At 39.9% G+C, this 24,461-nt stretch overlaps 1 protein-coding gene across 7 annotated transcripts in view; it reads left to right on the top strand.

Annotated features, from left to right (window-relative positions):
- Positions 1-24,461, top strand: part of SCML2 (Scm polycomb group protein like 2) — a 115,170-nt gene that overhangs the window by 66,849 nt on the left and 23,860 nt on the right. For all 7 annotated transcript variants that reach the window (XM_016943919.3, XM_016943917.3, XM_016943915.3 and 4 more), the window contains exon 8: positions 21,839-22,056. In XM_016943919.3, the coding sequence (XP_016799408.1) occupies positions 21,839-22,056 (218 nt within the window). The remainder of the gene's footprint in view (positions 1-21,838; positions 22,057-24,461) is intronic.

Below are 24,461 nucleotides of genomic sequence, written 5' to 3'. Positions count from 1 at the left end.
TTTAGCATATATGCCAACTTAAAATGGCATTGTCACTTAGGTATGGCGGTAGAGAACAACTTTAGCTGGTCTTTTGTTTCTTAAACAAAATACAGGTTAGAGAACTATCCTTTAATGTCTCATTGGGTTTGGGAAATTTTTCCCAGTAACATTGCAAGATTCCAGTAACCTTAAGATAGAATATTCTATGCAGATTAAGGTATAATGTTTTATAAGATATATGAAGTGTTTCTTCTTCCTTCTTTAATCTGTTTATCTTAGGTCCCCAAGCCCTGTTTTGAAGTGGGGGAGGAGGGAGTGAATCAAAACTATAGATCCTTTCAATATATTTGGTTTTGGTTTAGTTACCCAGACCTAATTTTTAAAAGCTGCTGGAAAAGACGTAACAGCGCTTCCTAATGAGAAGTTCTGTCAGACCCCCAAAGCAATCTAATTTAAATGAAATCTTTACTTTTCTGAGTGAGTGATTTCTTTCTTTTTGTGTCGGAATTGCTTTTTATTATATGTGTTAAACATGTAATTTTTAATACTGTAAAACTGATATCTTTGGTGTTGAGAGGGAAACCTACATGGACCATCAAGGAGACTCAGGAAGGATGGTGAAGGAGCTAAGGCAGCAGATTCTGGGCTTGTTTTAGCTCTTGAACTCTGGCCATGTCATCCATCTCTGCTTGATAGATGAAGAGAACCCTCTGATTCAAATAGGGAAATTGGTGCAAGGTCCAACACGGGTTAAAATATGAAAAGGCAGGTACAATTTTTATAAAAACTGGAACAGCTACCACTGAAAATTAAAGACTGTGTTTTCCTTTGTAACTTCATCCCTTTTCCTTGTGGTGATCAGTTGCAAAACAAATCTTTGAAAATGAAGGGAGGGGAACAAAAGGGCCTTTTGTGCTCGTTTTGGGTACAGTAGGAAAGTGGGAGAAAGAATGAAAAAGTAGTATCTCAGAGAAGTTTTTAAGTGATGATACAAGGAAGAGTGCTAACCTGTGGGAGGCAAGGTTGAGGTGTGGGAGGGATGTCTGACTAGAACAGAGGATGCCCTGTTACTATGCATGGAGGTAGACACTGTGTGTTTCTGACGGTCAGCTACTTGGGCAACAGAAATGCTTTTACCATTATGTTCTGCTGAGTCAGTTTCTTTGAATGATTACTGCCTGTAGTACTGAGGTGATCTATTCTTTAATTCTGAAATTGCTGGAGACTGAGTTGCAGATTATTGTGTTTTATTTGTGAGGATTCTAAAGGTCACTGCTGGTATGCAGTGAGCCTGCGTGGGTATTTCTAATGTTATTTTTAATAGGTTCACATATGCTAGTCTAAAAATTTTATAGCTGTTTATCTAAATAGAATATTATAATGCTAATGTTAAATCATCATTTTCTTTAGAGACATCTATGTATTTAGAATGGCTGGTTCTATTGTTACTCAAAGAAGTGGCTAAGTTGTTTGTTTTTTGGGGGACATTTTGTGTTTTTAATGACAAAATTGGTATGTATTATAGAACATTTAGAAAATAAGTGATAAGAGGAAAATCTGAAAACTACATGTATTCTTGCCATCTGTAGATTATCACTGCTAATGTTTTGGTATATAAGGATTAGAATATTTTAATTAAAAATCAAATTTTAATTGCCAGTAGTCATTGAGACCAATTGAGGGCATCTTTTAAAAAGCATATGTTGTATTCTATTCTATGTACACAGAATTGTATTAATTTCATCTCATCTAATTAGGTATTCTTATTCTGTTATTCTGGTAGCTAACAGACTTAAAATGTGGTCCGATTGTAAATATATGAATTAGAGAAATTCCACAGGAAAATTTAAATTGTCAAGAAAGACTATCAGAAGGTACTCCACCAATATTTGGTGCAATAGTTTTTCTTAAAGGTATATTTAGTCAAGAGAATTGAAAAAACTCAATTGCTTTGAGGAAAAAACAAAAAACTAAAGCACCTAAACATGGACTTATTATTTTTAGATTTCAACTTTTATTTTAGATACAGAGGGTACATGTACAGGATTGTTACATGGGTATATTGCATCCAGTTAGTGAGCATAGTACCCAATAATTAGTTTTTCAACCTCTCCTCCTCCTCACCCCCCCGTAGTCTGCAATATCTATTGTTCACATGTTTATGTCCATGTGTGCTCAGTGTTTAGCTCTCACGTATAAGTGAGGACATGCAGTATTTGATTTTCTGGTCTTGTGTTTATTTGCTTAGGATTATGGCCTCCAGCTCCATCTATGTTGCTGCAAAGGATATGATTCCATTCTTTTTTATGGCTATCTAGTATTCCATGGTGTATATGTACCACATTTTCTTTGTCTAGTCTACTATTGATGGCCACCTAAATTGATTCCACGTCTTTGCTATTGTGTATAGTGCAGCAATGAACATATGAGTGCATGTGTCTTTTTGGTATAATAATCTGTTTTCCTTTGGGTATATACTCAGTAATGGGATTGCTGGGCCGAATGGTAGTTCTGAGTTCTTTGAGGAATCTCCAAACTATTTTCCACAATGGCTGAACTAATTTATGTCCCCACCAACAATGTATAAGTGTCCCCTTTTCTCTACAGCCTTGCCAACATCTGTTTTGTTTTTGTTTTTTTTTTTTTTTGAGGCGGAGTTGCGCTCTTGTTGCCCAGGCTGGAGTGCAATGGCACGATCTTGGCCCACTGCAACCTCCACCTCCCAGGTTCAAGCGATTCTCCTGCCTCAGCCTCCCGAGTAGCTGGGATTACAGGCATGTGCCACTGTGCCTGCTAATTTTGTATTTTTAGTACGAGACGGGGTTTTTCCATGTTGGTCAGGCTGGTCTTGAACTCCTGACCTCAGGTGATCCACCCGCCTCAGCCTCCCAAAATGCTGGGATTATAGGCGTGAGCCACCACACCCGGCCACGTCTGTTGTTTTTTGACTTTTTAAATAATAGCCATTCTGACTGGTGTGAGATGGTATGTCATTGTGGTTTTGATTTGCATTTCTCTGATAATTAGTGATGATGAGCATTTTTTCATGTTTGTTGGCCATATGTATGTCTTTTGAGAAGTGTCTGTTCATGTTCTGTGTCCATTTTTAAATGGGGTTATTTATTTTTTGCTTGTTGATTTAAGTTTCTTATAGATTCTGGATATTAGACTTTTGTTGGATGTGTATTTTGTGAATATTTTCTCCCATTCTGTAGGTTGTCTGTTTATTCTGCTGATGGTTTCTTTGGCTGCGCAGAAGCTCCTTTGTTTAATTAGCTCCCACTTGTCAATTTCGTTGCACTGGCTCTTGAGGACTTAGCTAAAAATTCTTTGCTAAGGCCAATGTTGAGAGGGTATTTGCTAGGTTTTCTTCTAGGATTTTTATAGTTTGAGGTCTTACATTTGAATCTTTAACCCATCTTGAGTTAATTTTTGTATATGGTGAAAGGTAAGGGTTTAGTTCCATTCTTCTGCATATGGCTAGCCACTTATCGCAGCACCATTTATTGAATTAGGGAGTCCTTTCTCCATTGTTTGTTTTTGTTGGTCTTGCACAAGATCAGATGGTTGTAGGTATATGGCTTTATTTCTGGGTTTTCTGTTCTGTTCCATTGGTCTGTCTGTTTTTGTACCAGTACCATGCTTATAGTATAGTTTAAAGTTGGGTAGTGTGATACCTCTGGCTTTGTTCTTTTTTGTGTAGGATTGCTTTGGTTATTTGGGCTCTCCTTTGGTTCGGTATGAATTTTAGAATAGTTTTTTTCTAATTTTGTGAAGAATGACACTAATAGTTTGTTAGCAATAGTGTTGAATCTGTAAATTGCCTTACACAGTATGGCTGTTTTAATGGTATTGAGTCTTCCAATCCATGAGTATGGGATATTTTTCCATCTATTTGTGTGATCTCTAATTTCTTTCTGCAGTGTTTATAGTTCTCCTTGTAGAAATCTTTCACCTTCTTGGTTACCTCTATCTAGATATTTCATTTTCTTTGTGGTTGTTGTAAATGGGATTGTGTTCTTGATTTGACTCTAAGCCTGGATATTATTGGTATGTAGAAATGTTACTCATTTTTCCGCATGGATTTTTATATCCTGAAACCTTGCTAAAATAATGTATCAGTTCTACTAGCCTTTTGGCAGAGTCTTCAGGGTTTCCTAGGTATAGAACATATCATCACTGAAGAGAGATAGTTTGACTTCTTCTTTTCCTGTTTGGATGCTTTTTATTTCTGACTGTTCTGGCTAGAACTTCCAGTACTATGTTGAATAGAAGTGGTGAGAGTGGGCGTCCTTGACTTGTTCCAGTTCTCAAGGGGAATGGTTCCAGCTTTTGCCCATTTAGTATGATGTTGGCTGTGGGTTTGTCATAGATGGCTCTTATTATTTTGAGGTATGTTTGTTTGATGCCCAGTCTATTGAGGGTTTTTATTATGAAGAGATGTTGGGTTTTATCGAAAGCTTTTTCTGCACCTATTGAGATGATTGTGTGGTTTTGCTTTTAATTCTGTTTATGTGTTGAATCACATTTATTGATTTGTGTGTGTTGAACCAACCTTGCATCCCAGGAATAAAGCCTGCTTGATCGTGGTGAATTAACTTTTTGATGTGCTGCTGGATTCAGTTTGCTAGTATTTTGTTGAGGATATTTGCCTCTGTATTCATCAGGGATAGTGGCCTGAAGTTTTTTTTTCTTTGTCATGTCTCTGCCAGATTTTGGTATTAGGCTAATGATGCTAGCTTCATAGAATGAGTTCAGGAGGAGTCCTTCCCCTTCAGGTTTTTGGAATAGTTTCAGTAGGATTGGTACCAGCTCTTCTTTGTATGTCTGATGGAATTCGGCTGTGAATTCATTTGTTCTGGGGCTTCTTTTGGTTGGCAGGTTTTTTATTACTGATTCAATTTCAGAGCATGATATTGGTCTAGTCAGGGTTTCAATCTCTTTCTTATTCAATCTTGGGAGATTGTTTGTTTCCAGGAATTTATCTATTTCCTCTAGATTTTCTAATTTGTGTGTGTAGAGTTCTGTTGGTTTTGTTTGTTTGTTTGAGATAGGGTCTCACTTTGTCACCCAGGCTGGAGTGCAATGGCGTGATCTTGGCTTACTGCCACCTCAACTTCGTGGGCTCAAGTGATCCTCTCGCCTCAGCCCCACAAGTAGCTGGAATTACAGGTGTGTGCTACTATGCTTGGCTAATTTTTGTATTGTTAATAGAGACGGGGTTTTACTATGTTGCCCAGGCTGGTCTCGAACTCCTGGATTCAAGCAATCTACTCACCTCGGCCTCCCAAAGTGCTGGGATTACAAGTGTGAGCCACCGCGCCCGGCCTTGCACAGAGTTGTCCATAGTATTCTCTGAGGATCTTTTATATTTCTGTGGGATCAATTGTAATGTCATCTTTATCATTTCTGATTGTACTTATTTCTATTTTCTCTTTTTTTTTCTTTGTTAACCTAGCTAGTGGTCTATCAATCATGTTTATTTTTGCAAAGAACAAACTCTTGGTTTCCTTGATCTTTTGTTGGATTTTTGCGTCTCAGTTTTGTTTTTGTTTTTGTTTTTTTTGAGACGGAGTTTCACTCTTGTTGCCCAGGCTGGAGTGCAGTGGCGCGATCTTGGCTCACTGCAACCTCTGCCTCCTGGGTTCAAGTGATTCCCTTGCCTCAGCCTCCCAAGGAGCTGGGATTACAGGTGCACGCCACCACGCCCAGCTAATTTTGTATTTGTAGTAGAGATGGGGTTTCTCCATGTTGATCAGGCTGGTCTCGAACTCCTGACCTCAGGTGATCCACCCACCTTGGCCTCCCAAAGTGCTGGGATTACAGGCGTGAGCCACAGCGCCCAGCCTATGTCTCACTTTTATTAAATTTGCCTTTAATTTTAGTTATTTCTTTTTTCTGCTAGCTTTGGGGGTTGGTTTTTTTTTTTTTCTTTCTAGTTCCTTTAGGTGCAAAGTTGGATTTTTTTTTTTTTTTGAGACAGAGTCTCACTCTATCCCCCAGGCTGGAATGCAGTGGTGTGATCTCAGCTCACTGCAACCTCCGCCTCCCAGGTTCAAGTGATTCTTATGCCTCAGCCTCCCGAGTAGCTGGGATTACAGGCGCCTGCCAGCACGCCCGGCTAATTTTTGTATTTCTAGTAGAGATGGGGTTTTGCCATGTTGGCCAGGCTGGTCTCGACCTCCTGACCTCAGGCAATCCACCTGCCTTGGCCTCGCAAAGTGCTGGGACTACAGGCCGGAGTCACTGTGCTTGGCCCAAAGTTAGATTTTTAATTTGAGATCTTTGTAACTTGTTGATGAAGGCATTTAGGACTATAAACTTTCCTTTTAACACTGTTTTAGCAGCATCCCAGAGATTTCGGTAAGTTGTTTCCTTATTTTTATTAATTTCAAAGAATGTTTTGATTTCAGCCTTAATTTTGGTGTTCACCCAGGAGTTATTCAGGAGCAAGTTGTTTAATTTCCATGTATTTATGTAGTTTTGAGAGATCTTGGTAGTGATTTCTATTTTTATTGCACTGTGGCCCAAGAGTGTGCTTGGTATGATTTCAGTTTTTTTTAGTTTTATTGAGACTTGCTTTATGACTGAGCGTGTGGTCGATTTTACAATATGTTCTGTGTGCAGATGAGAAGGATATATATTCTGTGGTTGTTGGGTGGAGTATTCTGTAGATGTCTATTAGGTCCAGTTGGTCAAGTGTTGAGTTTAAGTCTAGAATTTCTTTATTAGTTTTCTGCTTCAATGATCTAACACTATCAGTGAGGTGTTGAAGTCTCTCAGTATTGTGTGGTTGTCTGAGTCTTTTCTTAGGCCAGGAAGAACTTGTTTTATGAATCTGGGTGCTCCAGTGTTGGGTGCATATATATTTAGCATAGTTAAGACTTCTTGTTGGATCGTACCCTTTATCATTATATAATTACCTTCATTATCTTATTTTTTATTGGTTTAAAGTCTGTTTTATCTGATATAAGAATAGCGACTCCTGTTCTTTTTTGTTTTCTGTTTGTGTGATAGATCTCCATTCTTTTACTTTGAGCCTATGAGTGTTGTTACGTGTAAGATGGGTGTCTTGAGGACAACAGATGGTTAGGTCTTGTCTTTGTATTCAGCTTGCCATTCTGTGTCTTTTAAGTGGAGTGTTTAGCCCATTTACATTCAAGGTTAGTACTGATATGTATGATTTTGATCCTGTCATTGTGTTGTTAGCTGGTTGTTATGTAGACTTAATTGCATACTTGCTTTATAGTGCCTGTGGGCTATGTGCTTAAATGGGTTTTCGTGGTAGCAGGTGTCATTCTTTCAATTTCATGTTTCACACTCCCTTAAGGATCTCTTGTAAGGCTGGTCTAGTTGAAATGCATTCTCTCAGCATTTGCTTGTCTGAGAAGGATTTTATTTCTCCCTCGTGTATGAAGCTTCATTTGGTGGCATATGAGATTCTTGGTTGGAATTTCTTTTCTTTAAGGACACTGAAAATAGGCTCCCAATATCTTCTGGCTTGTAAGGTTTCTGCTGAGGGTCTACTGATAGTCTGATGGGATTCCCTCTGTACATGACTTGACCCTTATTTCTGGCTGCCTGTAAAATTTTTTCTTTTGCATTGACCTTGGTGAATCTCATAACTATGTGCTTTGGGGATGGTTGTCTTGACCGTCTAGCTGGTGTTCTCTGTATTTCTTCTGTTTGCATGTCAACCTCTTTAGTGAGATTAGGGAAAATTTCATGGACTGTATCGTCAAATATATTTTCCAAGTTGCTTATTCTCTGTCCTCTCTCAGAAATGCTAGTGAGTCATAGATTTGGTCTCTTTGCATAATCCCATATTTCTCAGAGGTTTTGTTCGTTTTTAAAAATCATTTTTTCTTTCTTTTTGCCTGACTGAGTTGATTCAAAGAAGTAGTCTTCGAGCTCTGAGATTCTTTCCTCAGCTTGGTCTCTTCTACTTGTTAATACTTTTGATTGTATTATGAAATTCTTGTAGTGAGTTTTTCAGTTCTAGAAGTTCAGTTTGGTTCTTTCTTAAAATGGCTATTTTGTCTTTCACCTCTCACATTGTTTTACTGGATTTTTTGGATTGGATTTCAGCTTTCTCTTGAATCTTAATGAGCCTCCTTGCGCATCCGGATTCTGAATTCTGTGTCTGTCATTTCAGACTGATTAAGAACCATTGCTGGGGAGCTAGTAGACTCCTTTGGAGGTAAAGAGGACACTCTGGCTTTTTGAATTGCCAAAGTTCTTGTGCTGATTCTTTCTCATCTAGGAGGGTTGGTGTTCCTTTAACTGTGGTGTAAGTTGAGTATAGTCCATTGGCTTCATTTCTGGATGCTTTCAGGGGGCCAGTGCCCTGTGCAGGATCTTTATGTGTAGGTGAATTCTTACATTTGATTTATAGGTGTATTTATTAGCCCAATAATTTTTCGTTTTGTAGTTTGTGCTGTGATCCAGTAGATGGCACTTGACAGTAATAGCTGTAGGTAGTTAGGTTAGTACCCATCCACGCTTTTGTACTTCCTCGTGTCCACAGGCGTGCTCTATAGTGGGGTACAGAGGAAGAGAAGTGGTCCCCTCCTAGGTCTGCTCCTGGGCCTTGGGGGAGCCCCCTCTGATGACTGTTGTGCTTGTGATTCTTTTGTTAGGTTTTCCAGGTTGTGGTGTCCTGTCGGGGTTGCAGCGGAGAAATACACCACACCCCTTCTGGACCGGCCCTCTGAGGGAGGCACACCCTGCTCCCGCCCTGGCTCAGGAACCTACATGTCTTGCCCCTCTCAGGGCTCTGAGGGTGGGTACCCCTCCTCTCCTCGAGTGGCAGCCACAGATCTCAGCTGTATACTCCCTAGTTGCAGGCTGCAGCCGTGGAGGAACTGGAACTTTCCGTGGCTCCTGGTCAGGTTCCAACTGTGCTGGGGGATCTGATGTGCTTCTTGGTTGCTAGGAAAGTAATCAGTTGCAGCAAGGCACTCAGGCTGGGCTGCAGGGGCTGTGCCGTGCACCTGCTCCTGCACAGTAGCTAGGCATTGGGCCTGGGAGGGGCTGGTGGGCAGGAGGGCTTGCAGAGCAGGCATGCTCCAGTCCCATGGGGAAGCTGGCCCAGCTCTCTCCTGGCTCAGAGATCAGCTGGGTGTCTGTGGCTGCTCTCTGCCAGAGCTGCCCAGCACATAAAACCTCCTGGGCTCTGCACCATCCAAAGGCCTGTCTCTGCCTCCTTCCCGGGTAGATCCCCCTGCCAACTCACATGTCCATGGGGGATGCAGGGTCCTCTGTAGCTAAAGTCACAGAGGTCCGTGGCCAGAGTGAGTTGTCCTTCAGTTCTTTTACTCACCCCTTTCCCAGGAGCTGTTCAGGGCTGGGAGCTAGCCTTGCATTCGGGTACCCTGTGCAGGGTTCCCAGCTTCCTCCCTCTTCAGCCTTTGCTTCAGTGGTGCCTATCCATTCACTCTTGGTGTTTTCTCCCCAAAGATCTGCCCAAATTATGGTGCTTTAGTTGATAATTTGGTGTCTCTCTTTTATTATTTATTTAATTTCGAAATAGGGTCTCACTCTGTTGCCCAGGCTGGAGTGCAGTGGCATGATCTCAGCTCACTGCAGTCTCTGCCTTCCAGGCTCAAGTGATCCTCTCACCTCAGCCTCCTAAGTAGCTGGGACTACTGGCGTGTGCCACCACATCTGGCTAATTTTTGTAGAGATGGGGTTTTACCATGTTGCCCAGGCTGATGTCAAACTCCCGAGCTCAAGTGATCCTCCCGCCTCGGCTTCCCAAAGTGCTGGGATTACAGGTGTGAGCTACCACACCCAGCTAATTTGGCCTCTCTTGGTGGGAACGGCACTTCCTGCTGTGTCTAGTTGGCCATCTTCTCCCCTATTACACTGGATTATTAAGGAAGGGCATGTCGATATTTGTTTTCTGTACTACTTTGTTCTTTTTTTTTGTGGTTTATGTAAGCTCCCTCAAATTTGAACGTGAAAAACATATTTAACCAAAATATTTAATTCTGTTTTATGTTTAAGTTTATAGAAGAAAATATTTTGATTAAAAGATCTCTTTTCATTTTCCTCCTCATTAATTAAAAATAGTACCCAGTTTAAACAAAGAGCATAAGCTTTTGGGTAAGACAGTTCTGAATTTGAATCCTAGTTCTACCACTTCTAGACTAATGTGTGATACTGGGTTGGGTGGTTACTTATCTTGCTGAGCCTCTGTTTATTCATATTTAAAATAGAGATAACACTTGCTTCACAAAATTGTAAAGACAAATTTTAATACTATATGCAGAGTCTCTGGCACATTTGAGGTTTGCAAATTTCCTTCCTGGACCTGGCATGGTGGCTCATGCCTATAATCCCAGCACTTTGGGAGGCCGAGGTGGGTGGATTGCTTGAGGCCAGGAGGTTGAGACCAGCCTGGGCAACATGGTGAAACTCTGTCTCTTCAAAAAATAAAAAAGTTAGCTGGGTGTGGTGGTGCATGCCTGTAGTCCCAGCTACTTGAGAGGCTGAAGTGGGAGGATCTCTTGAGCCTGGGAAGTCGAGGCTGCAGTGAGCCGTGATCACACCACTGCACTCCAGCCTGGGTGACAGAGTGAGAACCTTGTCTCAAACAAAAACAGAAACAAATTTTCTTCCTTGTTTATATTTATCCCAAGGTTGGTTTTTTTTGTTTGTTTTTGTTTGTTTTTTTTTTTAGATGTGGTGAAATTCACATAACATAAAATTAGCCATTTTAAAATGAACAATTCAAGAGCATTTAGTACATTCACTATGTTGTGCAACCATCACCTCCATTTTATTCTGAAACATTTTTATCACCTTAAAAGAAAACCCTGTGCCCATTAAACAGTTGCTCCCCATTTCTTTCTCCCCCTTGCCCTTGTTAATCACCAATCTATATTCTGTCTCTATGGATTTACCTATTCTAGATATTAATAGTTTGTGTAAATGGAATCATACAAGGTGTGACCTTTTGTGTCTTTCACTTAGCATAATGCCTTCAAGGTTTATACATGTTGTAGCATATTTCAGTACTTCATTCCTTTTTATGACTGAATACTATTCCTTTGTATGGATATGTCACAATTTGCTTATCCATTTCTCCGATGATGGACATTTAGGCTCTTTCCACCTTTTGGCTACCGTGAATAGTGCTGCTGTGAACATGGGTGTGTATGTATGTATGTCAATGTATGTATACATATGTATGTATGTCAATACATACATACACACCCATGTTCATAGCAGCACTACTACCATATGAGCTACCAATTCCACTCATATATATATGAGTACGTCTTTTCAGTTCTTTGGGATCTGTACCTAGGAGTGGAATTGGTAGCTCATATGGTAATTTAATTTTTTTGAAGAACTGCCAAACTGTTTTTTTTTTTTTTTTTCTTCTTGAGACTGAGTTTTGCTCTGTCACCCAGGCTGGAGTGCAGTCGTGCAATCTTGGCTCACTGCAACCTCCGCTTCCTGGGTTCAAGCAATTGTCGTGCCTCATGCTCCCGAGTAGCGGGACTACAGGTGTGCACCACCACACCTGGCGGATTTTTGTGTTTTTAGTAGACATGGGGTTCCTGTTGGCCAGGCTGATCTCGAACTCCTGACCTCAGCTGATCTGCCTGCCTTGGCCTCCCAGAGTGCTGGGATTACAGGCGTGAGCCACCGCGCCCGGCTGCTAAACTGTTTTTCACAGCAGCTGCACCACTTTACATTCTCACTAGCAGTGTACAAGGGTCCTGATTTCTCCACATCCTTGCCAACGGTTGTTATTTGTCATCTTTTTTATTATAGCCATCCTAGTGAGTATGAAGTGGTACCTAAATTTGCAGTTCTTCCTTCTGTTTTGAATATATTCTAAAAATTAAGTTGGTCGATGAGTATTTGAAGCTTACTTTTGCCAAGAAAATGGTAAAATGTTACGATCAAGCTATAGTAGTCAATTTAATGCGTAAACACCCTGAATTGTTTCTATGAGAATATAAGATCAGAGACAAAACTTGAATTTTAAACAGTCATTAACATTAACAATCAGCAAACATTTATTGGATGCACATTATATGGTAGGCCCTAGACCAGATATTTGAGATATAACAGTGGAACTTAACATAGTTCCTTCTCCTAAGGGAACTCACAGTGTGGTGGGACAGATAGATATATGTAAATAAAGATAAGATGTTATAAGGTCTATGCCAATAGAGATAAATACATACAGTATGTGTGCTGTGTGAGCATCATGGTCCTATGTTTGCCTGGGTAACTTATTGCTAGAATTTTACAGAGCTGGTAGTTGAGCAGAATTTCAAAGAATGTGTAATAGTTTAGCCATTGACAACAAGGAAGGGAAGACCTTTCCTGAAAGGAGGATCGGTCTCTGTGAAGGCAGAAAGAGTGAGAATGGAAGCCTGAGCAGATGTTGACAAAAAGTCAAATTCTGTAAAATGTTTGAAGAGGTTTATTCTGAGCCAAATATGAGTGACCCTGGCATGTGACACAGCCCCCAGGAGATCCTGAGAACATGTGCCCAAGGTGGTTCAGGGTGCAGCTTGGTTTTATACATTTTAGGGAGACATGAGACTGCAATCAAATACATTTAAGAAAATACATTGGTTTGGTCCAGAAAGGTGGGACAGCTCGAAGGTGGGGGGACTTCCAGGTCATAGAGTTAAAATTTTTCGAATTGGCAATTGGTTGAAAGAGTTATCAATAGGAAGAAATGTCTGGGTTGTGATATGAGGTTGTAGAGACCAAGTTTTATCATGTAGATGAAACCTGCAGGTAGGCTTCAGAGAGAATAGATCATAAATGTTTCTTATCAGACTAAAGGTCTGTGTTGATATTAATGCTGGAGAGGTATAACGAGGCATATCTGACCCCTGTTTCTCATCAGACCTGAACCAGTCTTTCAGGTTAAATTTTAAAGTGCCCTATCCTAGGGGGAAGTCCATTCTGATGGTTGGGAGTGGGGCTTAGAATTTTATTTTTTGGTTTACACAGATGATTATGGCAGAATCTATAATGACAGCTGGGAAAAAAGATGGGGCTATGAAGATACACAGAGGGCAGATAGTAGAGGGCCTTAGACAGCAGACCAGGGAATTAAGATTTTAGTATGTAGATAATGTGGCATCACTGAAGAGTTTCAAGTGGAAAAGTGACATAAATTTGTATTTTCTAAAGATCATGCTTATGGGCTAGAGTATGGATCAGAAAGGGCAGCCTGGAATGGCAATTAAGAGGCTAATGTAGCTTATGTGAGAGGTTATTGAAGCAGGATATTTCCCTGACCCCTTCATGGGTGGGAACTGGAGTGCACTAGCTGACTGCTTTGGTGCCGGCAGGGGCAAACTCCACTCACTTGGACCTGCTACATTCCACCCCTTGTGGGAAGAGGAACACACAGGTGGGCAGGTGCAGGAGCTGGGACGAGCGCTTTTGGGCGCTGGAAGGAGTGAACTCCATGGGGGCCCCATGGCAGCATCTAGGAGGGTACCTGTGACCCCTGAAGCCCCAGAGGGAGTGTTAACAGTCAGTGCTCTTTTAGCTCTGCCGTCAACAGATGGCTTAAGTGTTAACAGCTCAGTGGAGGGTCAGTGTGACAGCCTTTTGCACTCACACTTGTGGCACCTGAGTTCTTGTCTGGCATCCAGGAGGAATGAGGTTGCATGAGTGAATTTGAAGTATAGTAAATGTGGGGGATTTTATTGCTGATGGAGGTGGCTCTCAGTGGGATGGGGAATTGAAAAGGGGATGGAGTGGGAAGGCAATCCTCCCCTGAAGCTACACTGGCAAGCTGTCCCTCTGAAGTGAAGCCGCTTCTCTGTGATGTCCAACCATAGTCTCTGAGGTCCAGCTACTTCTCCTCACTCTGCCAGCTGAGACTGGGGTTTTTATGGGCACAGGATGGGGGGTAAGGGGGGCCATGGGTGGTTTTGGAAAAGGCAACATTTGAGCAGTAAAACAGAGATGTAAGTTCTCACTTTGGGCCATGGTATCAAGCTTTTTGGCTTGAGGGTAAGGCCCTTGCTGGGAACCCACCCTCCCAGAATTTCTCTGCCTCCTGTTTCTATCATTATGAGGTCCTGAATCAAGTCATTGACAGGCATGAAGAACACATCTGGGAAATACTTGGGAGGTAGGCTTGGCTAGACATTTGGAGGGAGGAAGCATACAAGGATGACTTCAAGATTTCTGACTTCAGATAGGTAATGTCGTTCATCAAGATAGAGAATTTAGGATAAACAAAATGAATTCTACTTTTGGAAATGTTGAATTTGGGATGCTTATGTAGATATCTAGTTGGCTATTGAAAACATCTCTGGAACTTGCAAGAGGCCTGTGCTAGAGAGAGGGAGAGAGAGTATGCAGGCATGTGCACAAGTATGCGTGCACTTGAGCAGGCAAGAGAACGTGAGAGTGAATGATTTGGTAATCATTACTATAGGCAGTAGCTGAAATAATGGGACTGAACTAGAGCACTCAAAACTGAGGTGGGGATGGGGGAGAAGGCCGTCAATCATGAGGAATACTACTGGAAAAGTGACGGAAGTAGGAGGGAACTCAGGAAAGAGTTGCTATGTGAGACTTAAAGAATTTTGAAAAGAAGGCAGAGTGTCTAGTGCTAAAAATCAAGTAAGATCAGGAAGAGGCATCCATTGTCAATGGCTGTTAGGAAGTTGTTGGTGATATTAACACACAAAGGTTCCCTAAAAGGTGGTATCTGTGGAAATGTTGTTATAGCAGGTTAAAAATGAGAAAATTGTACTAATAGTGAACATGGACTAGTCTTTAAAGAAGCTTAGTCTTAAAAGGAAGTAGAGAAGGTATTAGCTAGGGAGAGTGTAGGTAAGTAGGATTTCCTTCTTTGGAGGAAACTTTTTTCCTTCCATTTGTCAGGCAGTGGCGGCAAGCCTTCCCCAGTCTCTAATCCATTGATAGAAGAGGGCAAGGAACACCTTTAGGGCCTGGGAAAGGAGGGTAGGAATAGAGACAGGGATGGTGATGTGAGTGTTGCTGCTGTTGATTAAATGTGCCACGTGCAAAATTTAAATAATCTGCCCCAAATCTCATAGGAGGTATTGTGTGGCGAAGCTAGATTTGAACCTAATTAGTATGGAACCAGTGTTCTACAATAGATAGTGAGAAGCAGGGAAAGGAATAGCTGTAAAGAGCAATTGGTAACAGAGCCCCATGTCCATGTGATCTCTACCCCACCTCTTCTGAGAAAATTCTTAGTGTTCAGCTGGCTTCTGACTTCCAGATGCCTGTTGTGATAAGTACCAGGAACATGCTTCCTTGTTTTCCTTTCCACTGGTATCTACACCTTGTGGTTTCCTTCTAGAGTTTTCCTCAGCCTTTGAGGTGTTCTTAAAGGGTATTTTGTTGTTGCTGAAAATAAGGAAATAAACATACATTTAAAGGACTTCTATGCTTATGGAGAGGTAAAGTCACTCTTATCTGACAATAACAGTCCTTGAGTATTCAAAAGGTATTTTCAGAGGAAGAGCAGACTTGGTTGTTACGAATGTTTAATTCCCAAAGCAAGGTTGACCTCTGGGATGGGACGAGTGGCTCTTCTGATACAGGTAGGGGGAAGGGAGAGAAGAAATAGAGCAGTATCTGTAGACACCAGTCAAGGAAGCCAGTGTTATGGTATGGGATGGCAGCAGGAGCAAATGAAGGAAGCTCACGGGATTTATACCTGACCTACCTCCCCTTTGCTCTTATTGCTGTCCATGATTGATTAGTTTGTGGCAATCTGGGTTCTGTGGGACAGGGAGCAAAGTTCCAAGCAGAGGCATTGGGCAGCACAGCTGAGTGTATATGAACTCTAGGCTTCCTTTAAGTGAAAAGGTGAAAGTTGTTGACTGAATAAGGAAAGACAAAAATCATATGCTTAGGTTGCCAAGGTCTACAGTAAGAACAAAACTTTTATCTATGAAATTGCAAAGAAGGGAAAAAAAATTCGTACATAGTATATATGGAGTCTGATACTATCGGCAGTTTCAGGCATCCACTGGGCAGGGGGGTGGGGGAACATCTCAGAATGTATCCCCCAGAATATATGGATAACGGGGGGATACTCTGCTTGTTAATATTTTTCCCTATAAACATGCTTTCACATCTGATTTTTTTTTTTCTAAACAAGAGTCCCTGTCAGAGAGCACCTGTTGACTATTGACTATATAGTGAAACAGCACATAGGAGTTCACAAGGTTGTCCACTGGGTCATTAAAAAAAAAAACACACACATGCATCTTGACTTGGGAGTGAATTTGATGATGGCCTTTTTGTTGTTGTTGTTGTTACAGGACAGAAAGCAGAGTGGCATATTGGAAAAGGCATGAGCTTAGGAGGCAAACTCTCTTAACCACATGGGTGCTCTTGGCTCAGTTACCTAACCTCACAGAGCCTATGTTTCCTCATGTGTAAAGTGAGGAAACAATATCTACCTCATAGGATGTTTGGGAGGATTTCATGCAATAATGGATATTGAAGTGCCTAGCATGTAATGGGTAGCCAGTAAATATTGGCACCTATCTCCTTTCTTTCTCTAGTTTCCCTCATTCCAGGCTTCCAGACCCCCTGTTGGCTTTACTCCTTGCCTTCTAGATTGTTTCCCAAGATTTGTTAATTTCTTTTTCATTTCCACAATTCAATAATTATCATTTCTTGGATGTTTTTCTTACCTGGACATTTTCTGTTCTGTCTGAAGATAAGCTGAAGAACCAGGTAAATTTTGTGTTGGTTGTTTACATAAAAGTTTTATTAAAGATGAGTAGCATATCCTTCTTTATATTTCATATAACTTGTTCAAAGAGATTTTTATTCATTTTGTGACCACTATGAACACACAAAGTTTGTGTGTTCATATACATATGAACATATAAAGTTTTATATATAGTTTTAACCTTATTTAAACAAATCCATTTCCTATTTCAAGTAGTTTAATACTGAATAGAGTTTCAGCATGGCGTGTGTGTGTGTATATATATATGTATATCTATATGTATGTTATATGATTGCTCCTGGGAGTTTAATTTTGATGTGTAATATATTGAATGGTTACTCTTTCCTTTTTAGTTGAATCGGCTTAAAAAGTATTTTATTCTAGGTGCTGGGGATATGGCAATAAATAAAATCGAGTCCTTAGGAGGCTGAGGTGGGAAGATTACTTGAGCCTAGGAGTTCAAGGCTTCAGTGAGCTATGATCACATCACTTCACTCCTGCATGTCGGCACTGGACGACAGAGTGAAACCTTGTCTCAAACAAAAAACGAAAAACCCCAAAAAAACTGAGTCCTTGACTTTGAAAAGCCTGCTTTCTAAAGTGAAATTTTGTTCATATGTAAACATTTTTGGCCGGGCGCGGTTGCTTATGCCTGTAATTCCAGCACTTTGGGAGGCCAGGTGGGCGGATTGCCTGAGGTCAGGAGTTTGAGACCAGCCTGACTAACGTGGTGAAACCCAGTCGCTACTAAAAATACAAAAATTATCCGGGCGTGGTGGCACGCGCCTGTAGTCCTAGCTACTTGGGAGGCTAAAGCAGGAGAATTGCTTGAACCAGGGAGGTGGAGGTTGCAGTGAGCCGAGATCATGCCACTGCACTCCAGCCTGGGTGACACAGTAAGACTCTGTCTCAAAAAAAAAAAAAAAAAAAAAATTTATAGTACTTTTTTTTTAACTTTGCTCATACATACATATATGCCATACATCAAACAATTTTTATTATAATATAGAACAAATATATATACTTTAGGGGACTATTTGAAACTATAGCTTCAGTTTTCAAATGCCAAAATAGTTAGATCAAATATTGATTTCATTATAGTTGCCATGTTCTGTAAAGTTACTATTTGCTACAATTTAACTGCTTATTTTATGTAGAATATACTAGTTTTGGGGGTATAACATTGACTTGCAGGCTGAAAATATTTTTCATTCGTTCATTCAGTATTTTTTGAGGACCTCCTATATTCCTAGGTTCTGTCTTAAACCAACCTGGCACAGGAATTTGAACCCAGATCTGGAGCTCAATTATTCCTCTTCTTCATTCTATATATTTAGAGTTGGGGACTAGAACTGTAGAGATCAGTAGATTGGTCAAGAGAATGAACATTTTATTTGGGTTTAGTAATTGTGTTAGTCTGTTTTCATACTGCTATAAGGAACTGCCCCAAACTGGATAATTTATAAAGGAGGTTTAATTGACTCACAGTTCAGCATGGCTGGAGAGGCCTCAGGAAACTTACATTCATGGTGGAAGGCAAAGAGGAAGCAAGGCACCTTCTTCACAAAGCAGCAGGAAAGAGAGGTTCCGAGCGAAGTGGGAAGAGCCCCTTATAAAACCATCAGATCTCGTGAGAACTCTCTTACTATCACGAGAACAGCATGGGGGAAACCGCCTCCATGATTCAATTTCCTCCACCTGGTCTCTCCCTTGACATGTGGGGATTATGGGAATTACAATTCAAGATGAGATTTGGGTGGGGACACAAAGCCTAACCATCTGACCTTGGAAAATAATTTCTTTAAAATATGTTTGGGGGAAGAAAAGTTTATTTACAGGGGCTAAGGAAATGGAATAATAAGGAAATTGAAATGTCAAGTATAGGTAATTCTTCTTGATGTTTTATTCATAGTAGTGAGTGGAAAGAGGGAATTCACTCAAGGGCTTGAAAGTGTATCAGAAATAGGGAGGTAACTTCAAAATAAGGGATAAGTGAAAGTAGTAAGAGACAGCAAGGAGTTGGGGATTGAGTGATCAAATATTGAGGAGAGAAGAGATAATTGAAACCAAAATGTCCCATAGGAACCAAAGAAAGGTGTTGTTAAGGCATAAATAAAAGAAGATTGGACTTCGAAAACTAGAGAGAAAACTTTTCTTTTTTTTTTTATTATTATACTTTAAGTTTTAGGGTACATGTGCACATTGTGCAGGTTAGTTACATATGTATACATGTGCCATGCTGGTGCGCTGCACCCACTAACTCGTCATCTAGCATTAGGTATATCTCCCAATGCTATCCCTCCTCCCTCCCCCCACCGAGAAAACTTTTCATTTGATGTAAGAGAAAAAGATGAGAATGATTGAAAAGGTATTTTAAGATGGAGAAATGGGATTTTTTTTTTTTTTGAGATGGAGTTTCACTCTTGTTGTCCAGGCTGGAGTGCAATGGTGCATTCTCGGCTCATTGCAACGTCTGCCTCCCGGGTTCAAGTGATTCTCCTGCCTCAGCCTCCCAAGTAGCTGGGATTACAGGCATGCGCCACCATGCCTGGCTAATTTTGTCTATTTAGTAGAAATGGGGTTTCACCATGTTGGTCAAACTGGTCTGGAACTCCTGACCTCAGGTGATCCACCTGCCTCAGCCTCACAAAGTGCTGGGATTACATGTGTGAGCCACTGCGCCCAGCCAGAGAAATGGGATTTTTAAGTTTACCCCCAAAGGATAGCCTTTAATCTTCTCATAAAGTAGAAGATTGGGTCATTTCCTGAATGGAAGAGAGAAAGGGAGATGGAAACTTAAATAGGGAAAAGCCTTCTACCATGGAAACATACTTGGAAATCAGTGAGTTGCAGCAGTGACTCCTCAGTTGAGGTTAGCATGGATTTTATAGACAACAGTAGCATCTTAATGTTCTAAAGCAAGAGTTGGCAAACAATAGCCTGAGGGCCACATCCAGCTCATGTAGCTTATAAGCTAAGAATTTTTTTAATATTCTTAATTGGTTGTAGAAAAATAAGCAAACAAAGAAACAAAAAAGGGCCGGGCGCAGTGGCTCACACCTGTAATCCCAGCACTCTGGGAGGCTGAGGCAGGTGGATCACGAGGTCAGGAGATTGAGACCATCCTGGCTAACGTGGTGAAACCCCGTCTCTACCACAAAATACAAAAAATTAGCTGGGCGTAGTTGGGCGTAGTGGCGGGCGCCTGTAGTCCCAGCTACTCGGGAGGCTGAGGCAGGAGAATGGCATGAACCCGGGAGGCGGAGCTTGCAGTGAGCTGAGATCGCGCCACTGCACTCCAGCCTGGGTGACAGAGCAAGACTCCGTCTCAAAAAAAAAAAAAACCCCAAACAAAAAAGAATGTACGACAGAGACCTTATGTGGCCTTCAAAGCATGAGATATTTAGTTTCTGGCCCTTCCTGGAAAAAGATAGCTAACCCTTGTTCTATAGCTCAGGACCAGAGAAAGCAGATGATAGTGTGACTCAGAGATGGGGACTGACATTCTGGACATGATCAAAGATCAAAGGGTGATAAAAGAAGGTATACTAGTTAGGGGTTCTTGGTGGAGGTGGACAGTTGGGTGCAGGTTGAGTAGAGAGTAAAGCAAAGCCAGAAGAAAGCTAATGGATTGCATGAAAATGGAATATGGGCTTGTGGATAGATGTCATAATGAGAATGTAAAGCCTGATCAGTTGGTTTGAAGCAAAGATAACAGGTAAGGAAGTTGGAATTGGAGAAAGGGGACATGGTTGGTTGTCTTGGAGATAAAAGAGTTTCAGAAATTGCCAACTACAGCCATTTTAGGAAATAGCTGAACTCTCCAGTGATAAGGTCAGGATGATGAAGCATCCAAGAGTACGATGGTCAGATTCCTTAAGATGAAGACAGGAAGACTATGTATGCAGAAATAATGTGTGTTAGGTTACTGGACTTTTTCAAAAAAGTGGAAGTGAGCCTGGAGTATGAAGTAGATGATGGCAATGAGGTAAAAAGAGGCTGGTGTAAGTAGGTAAACTACTTGTAAATGAGGGGGAAAGTGATGTTGGCAGTGAAGTGGTCCTCTCTTTGCCCTGGCAGCTCAGGATAGGCTGTTCCTTCCTTTTGGTTTGGTAAGTGGTAGAAGGTAGATAAAAAGGCTGTAGGAAAGATGTGGTATTATCTATTGCGGGTCAGATTTACATGTACATAGTCTTTGAGTGTGGGAGGAACAAAGCAGCAGATTGGTTTGGAGTTGTAAAATGAAGCCCTCAAAATAACAGTAGTTGATTTTTGCATAGATGTATAAATGTTTCACTTACATAGTTCTTCCTGTAAAGAATTTTTTTAAGCATTAGTGCTTTTTACTATGTAAAATTCATTTATTTGTAATAATGAAATTATCAAGGAATTAATACTAAACATATCTCTTTTTACTTAAATGTGAACATGGACAAAAGTAACCTGGCAGGTAACCTTTATTTGAATATTGAAACTGTATTGGGCTACAAGGAAACTAGTAGCTACAAATCACTTGGGCCTGATAGTGGTCTTTCCATGACAACATTAATGTAAAGTCTCTATTTTAGTATATGAAACTTTATTAGTAGACATACATATAGGGACATAATGTATATTAACCTTAAATATATAATTTTTATTTGCCAATTATACCTCATTAAATCTGAAAAAAGTCAAGAGCAAGGGAGCCCCTGCCCTCTGAAACATGAAGCAGGAGCCCTAGGCAATTGCTTTGCTATGTTTTTCTATGTTGATGTGAGAGATGATTCCTGTATATGACATAATTGGATAGTGTATTCTGAAGGAAAGACTCCTTTTTGTGCTTCCCATAAAAATATGGGAAGTTCCTAATAGGTAAGTTGCTAGGAATTTTTACCATGCTAAGTTGAAGTTACTAATTCCTCTAATAAAAACCTCTTTATTTTTTCTGGAGAATTAAACTATTTTCTAATAATATGAAATCTTAGGATACCTAAAACTTCATTTCAGATGGTACTTTTAGTTTTAAGTGGTTTTCAGTGAATAACCTTTGGAAATGGTTTTAAAGGTCAAGTAAAACTTATTTTGAGTCATGAGGAGACAATGCCTTAATTGTGTCATTTACTTTAATATTTTTTGTATTTTTTTCCTCAGTTCCTATTGTAAAGAATATAGCAAAAACAGAGTCTTCTCCTTCCGAAGCAAGCCAGCATTCAATGCAGTCTCCACAGAAAACTACTCTAATATTACCAACACAGCAGGTCAGGAGATCAAGTCGAATTAAACCACCTGGACCTACTGCAGTCCCCAAAAGGAGCAGTTCTGTTAAAAATATCACACCAAGGAAAAAAGGTCCAAACTCAGGAAAAAAGGTTAGTTGTATGTCCTCCTAATTTGTATTATAGGTTTTTATAGTGCCTTATTATTTATAACATACAATTTAGGAATTTACTAAGAGTATGATGAGGGTCTTTAGAAATGTACTAAGAGTATGTAGGCTTTTGAAAGCCTCACATAACTATCGATAGATTGTTATTTCTTTGCTTGGGCAAACTTAAAACTTTTTATAGTGTTCTACTTCTTCAAAACCACAATGAAAGTACTATTAATACATGGGTGTATTTATGTTCAGTCTAGTTAATTTGAAACTCAGTATACTTTAAAAATCAATGTGAAGTGAATCTTACTGTGCATATGTTATACCTCAATAAACTGGGGCAGGGAGAGAAGAATCAATCTGATGAATTCAATAATGCTGGAGTCAACTCTAAAACTTAGAAATAATAGAAAAAGCAACAACCTGAAGACACTGAAGAGTGAATGGAAGCAGACAGATTCTGGTGGCAGGGGAAGTACTCACTGGGAGAAAGGGTGTTATACAAAGTGAGTTTCCATTGTTGTGGTTTTAAGCCTTAGGTCAAGTACACTTTGTGTAGCATGTGAAACAACAGGAGTATTAGTAGAAAAACAACAATTTATCTGGCCTAGGGAAACCAGAAAATAGAAAAGCCAGGAAAACTGTGGCTGTTAAAGGGAATGGAGGGATTTTGGAAGGGAAAGGACCAGAGAGGTTATCTGCAAATTCTGTCTACCAACGTCTCTGACAGACCCCTGATTTGAGCATGTTTGTCTAATACACACAGGCCAGTGTAGCTAAAGCAAAAGATCTGAACTGAGGCTGGATGAAATTAGGCCCAAGATCAGAATTTAAAGTTCAAGTCCAGCCAAGGTAATTACTACTAGCTAAACAAAAGAAATAACAATTATCAGAGAAATATAGAATTTAGAATCTGCACAAATTAATATTTGTAACATCTGGAATGTAATTCACAATTACCCAAATACATAGTAAAATGAATAATATTTTCAAGAAAAAAGAAAATCAACTGAGACAGACCCAAGTATAACCCAGATATTAGAACTAGCAAACAAAAATTTTAAAGTGGCTATTCAACTGGGCTTCGATAACATTACACAGACACACAGACACACACACACACACACAATCGTACTGATTAAAAAGACCATGTTAGTGGAGAAACAAAGGATAAAAAGGAGCCAAATTGAAACTCAAGAACTGAAAAATACAATATCTGAAGTAAAAGATTCACTGGACAAAATTAACCAGAATTGACTGGAGATGACAGAAGAAAGAGTAAATGAACTGGAAGATAGAAGAATAGAAATTATCCAGTGTGAAAAACTCAGACTAAGATTGAGAAAGAAAACGAACCCAGAGACCTTTTAGATAATATCAAAGGTCCAATACAATGTAATTGGAGTCCCAAAAGGAAAAGAAAGAGAAACTGGAGCAGAAAAAATATTTGAAGAAATAAAGTCTCAAAATTTTCCAAATGTCACGAAAGAAATGCATAGACACAAAATACTCAGCCAAGAGCAAACAGAATAAGCACAAAGACATCTATCTAAGCTGAGGCATATTAGAGTCAAACTGTTGAAAACCAGAGACAGAGCAAATCTTAAAGATAACAATGTAAGAATGAAAAAGTACATGCAGAGAAACAAAAATTTGGTTAACAGCTGACATTTCTCATCAAAAGCCATGGAGGCCAGAAGAGAGTAGAACAACATCTTTAAAGGGCTGAAAGGAAAAAAAAAAAAAAAACTATCAACCTGAAATTCTGTATCTATCAAAAATACTCTTCTAGAATGAAGGTGAACTTAGAATATATATAGTTTTTGTTTGTCAATTATACCTTAATAAAGTAGAAAAGATTCCTTAGTAGAATTCAATAGTTTTCTTCATATAATTTATACTCTCGTTTATTCTTATTTATTTCTGCATATTTTATGATTCTTGTTGCTATTGTGAAGGAAATCTTTTCCTTATTACTCTTTTCTATGAAACAAAAGATATAAATATTTCTTAAAAAGAATAAAGGTGAGGACATTTTCATTTTCAGATAAAAGCATACTAAGATAAATCATTGTCGAACCAGCACTGCAGGAAATGCTTAAAGGAAAATGAGACCAGATGGAAACCTGGTTTCTCAAAGAGAAAGGAATTGTTTTGAAGATGGTAAATCTTTGGGTAAATGCAAATGACTTACAATAACATGACTATTTATAACTAATTACAATACAGTGTTGCAGAGTTTATATTTAACAGACATGAAACAATTGTAGTATAAAGGCCTGACGTGGGGGATATGGATCCTATATCATTGCAAGATTTCACCATTTTATGTGAAGTGGTACAATATTAACTTTATGTGGCTTGTAGAAAGTTAAGGATGTACATTCTAATCCCCAGGGC

Source organism: Pan troglodytes, chromosome X (genome assembly GCF_028858775.2).
Source record: "Pan troglodytes isolate AG18354 chromosome X, NHGRI_mPanTro3-v2.0_pri, whole genome shotgun sequence".
In the NCBI taxonomy this organism is placed as follows: Eukaryota; Metazoa; Chordata; class Mammalia; order Primates; family Hominidae; genus Pan; species Pan troglodytes.
Note: the sequence above shows the minus strand (reverse complement) of the source record. Positions and strands in the feature narration are given on the sequence as shown.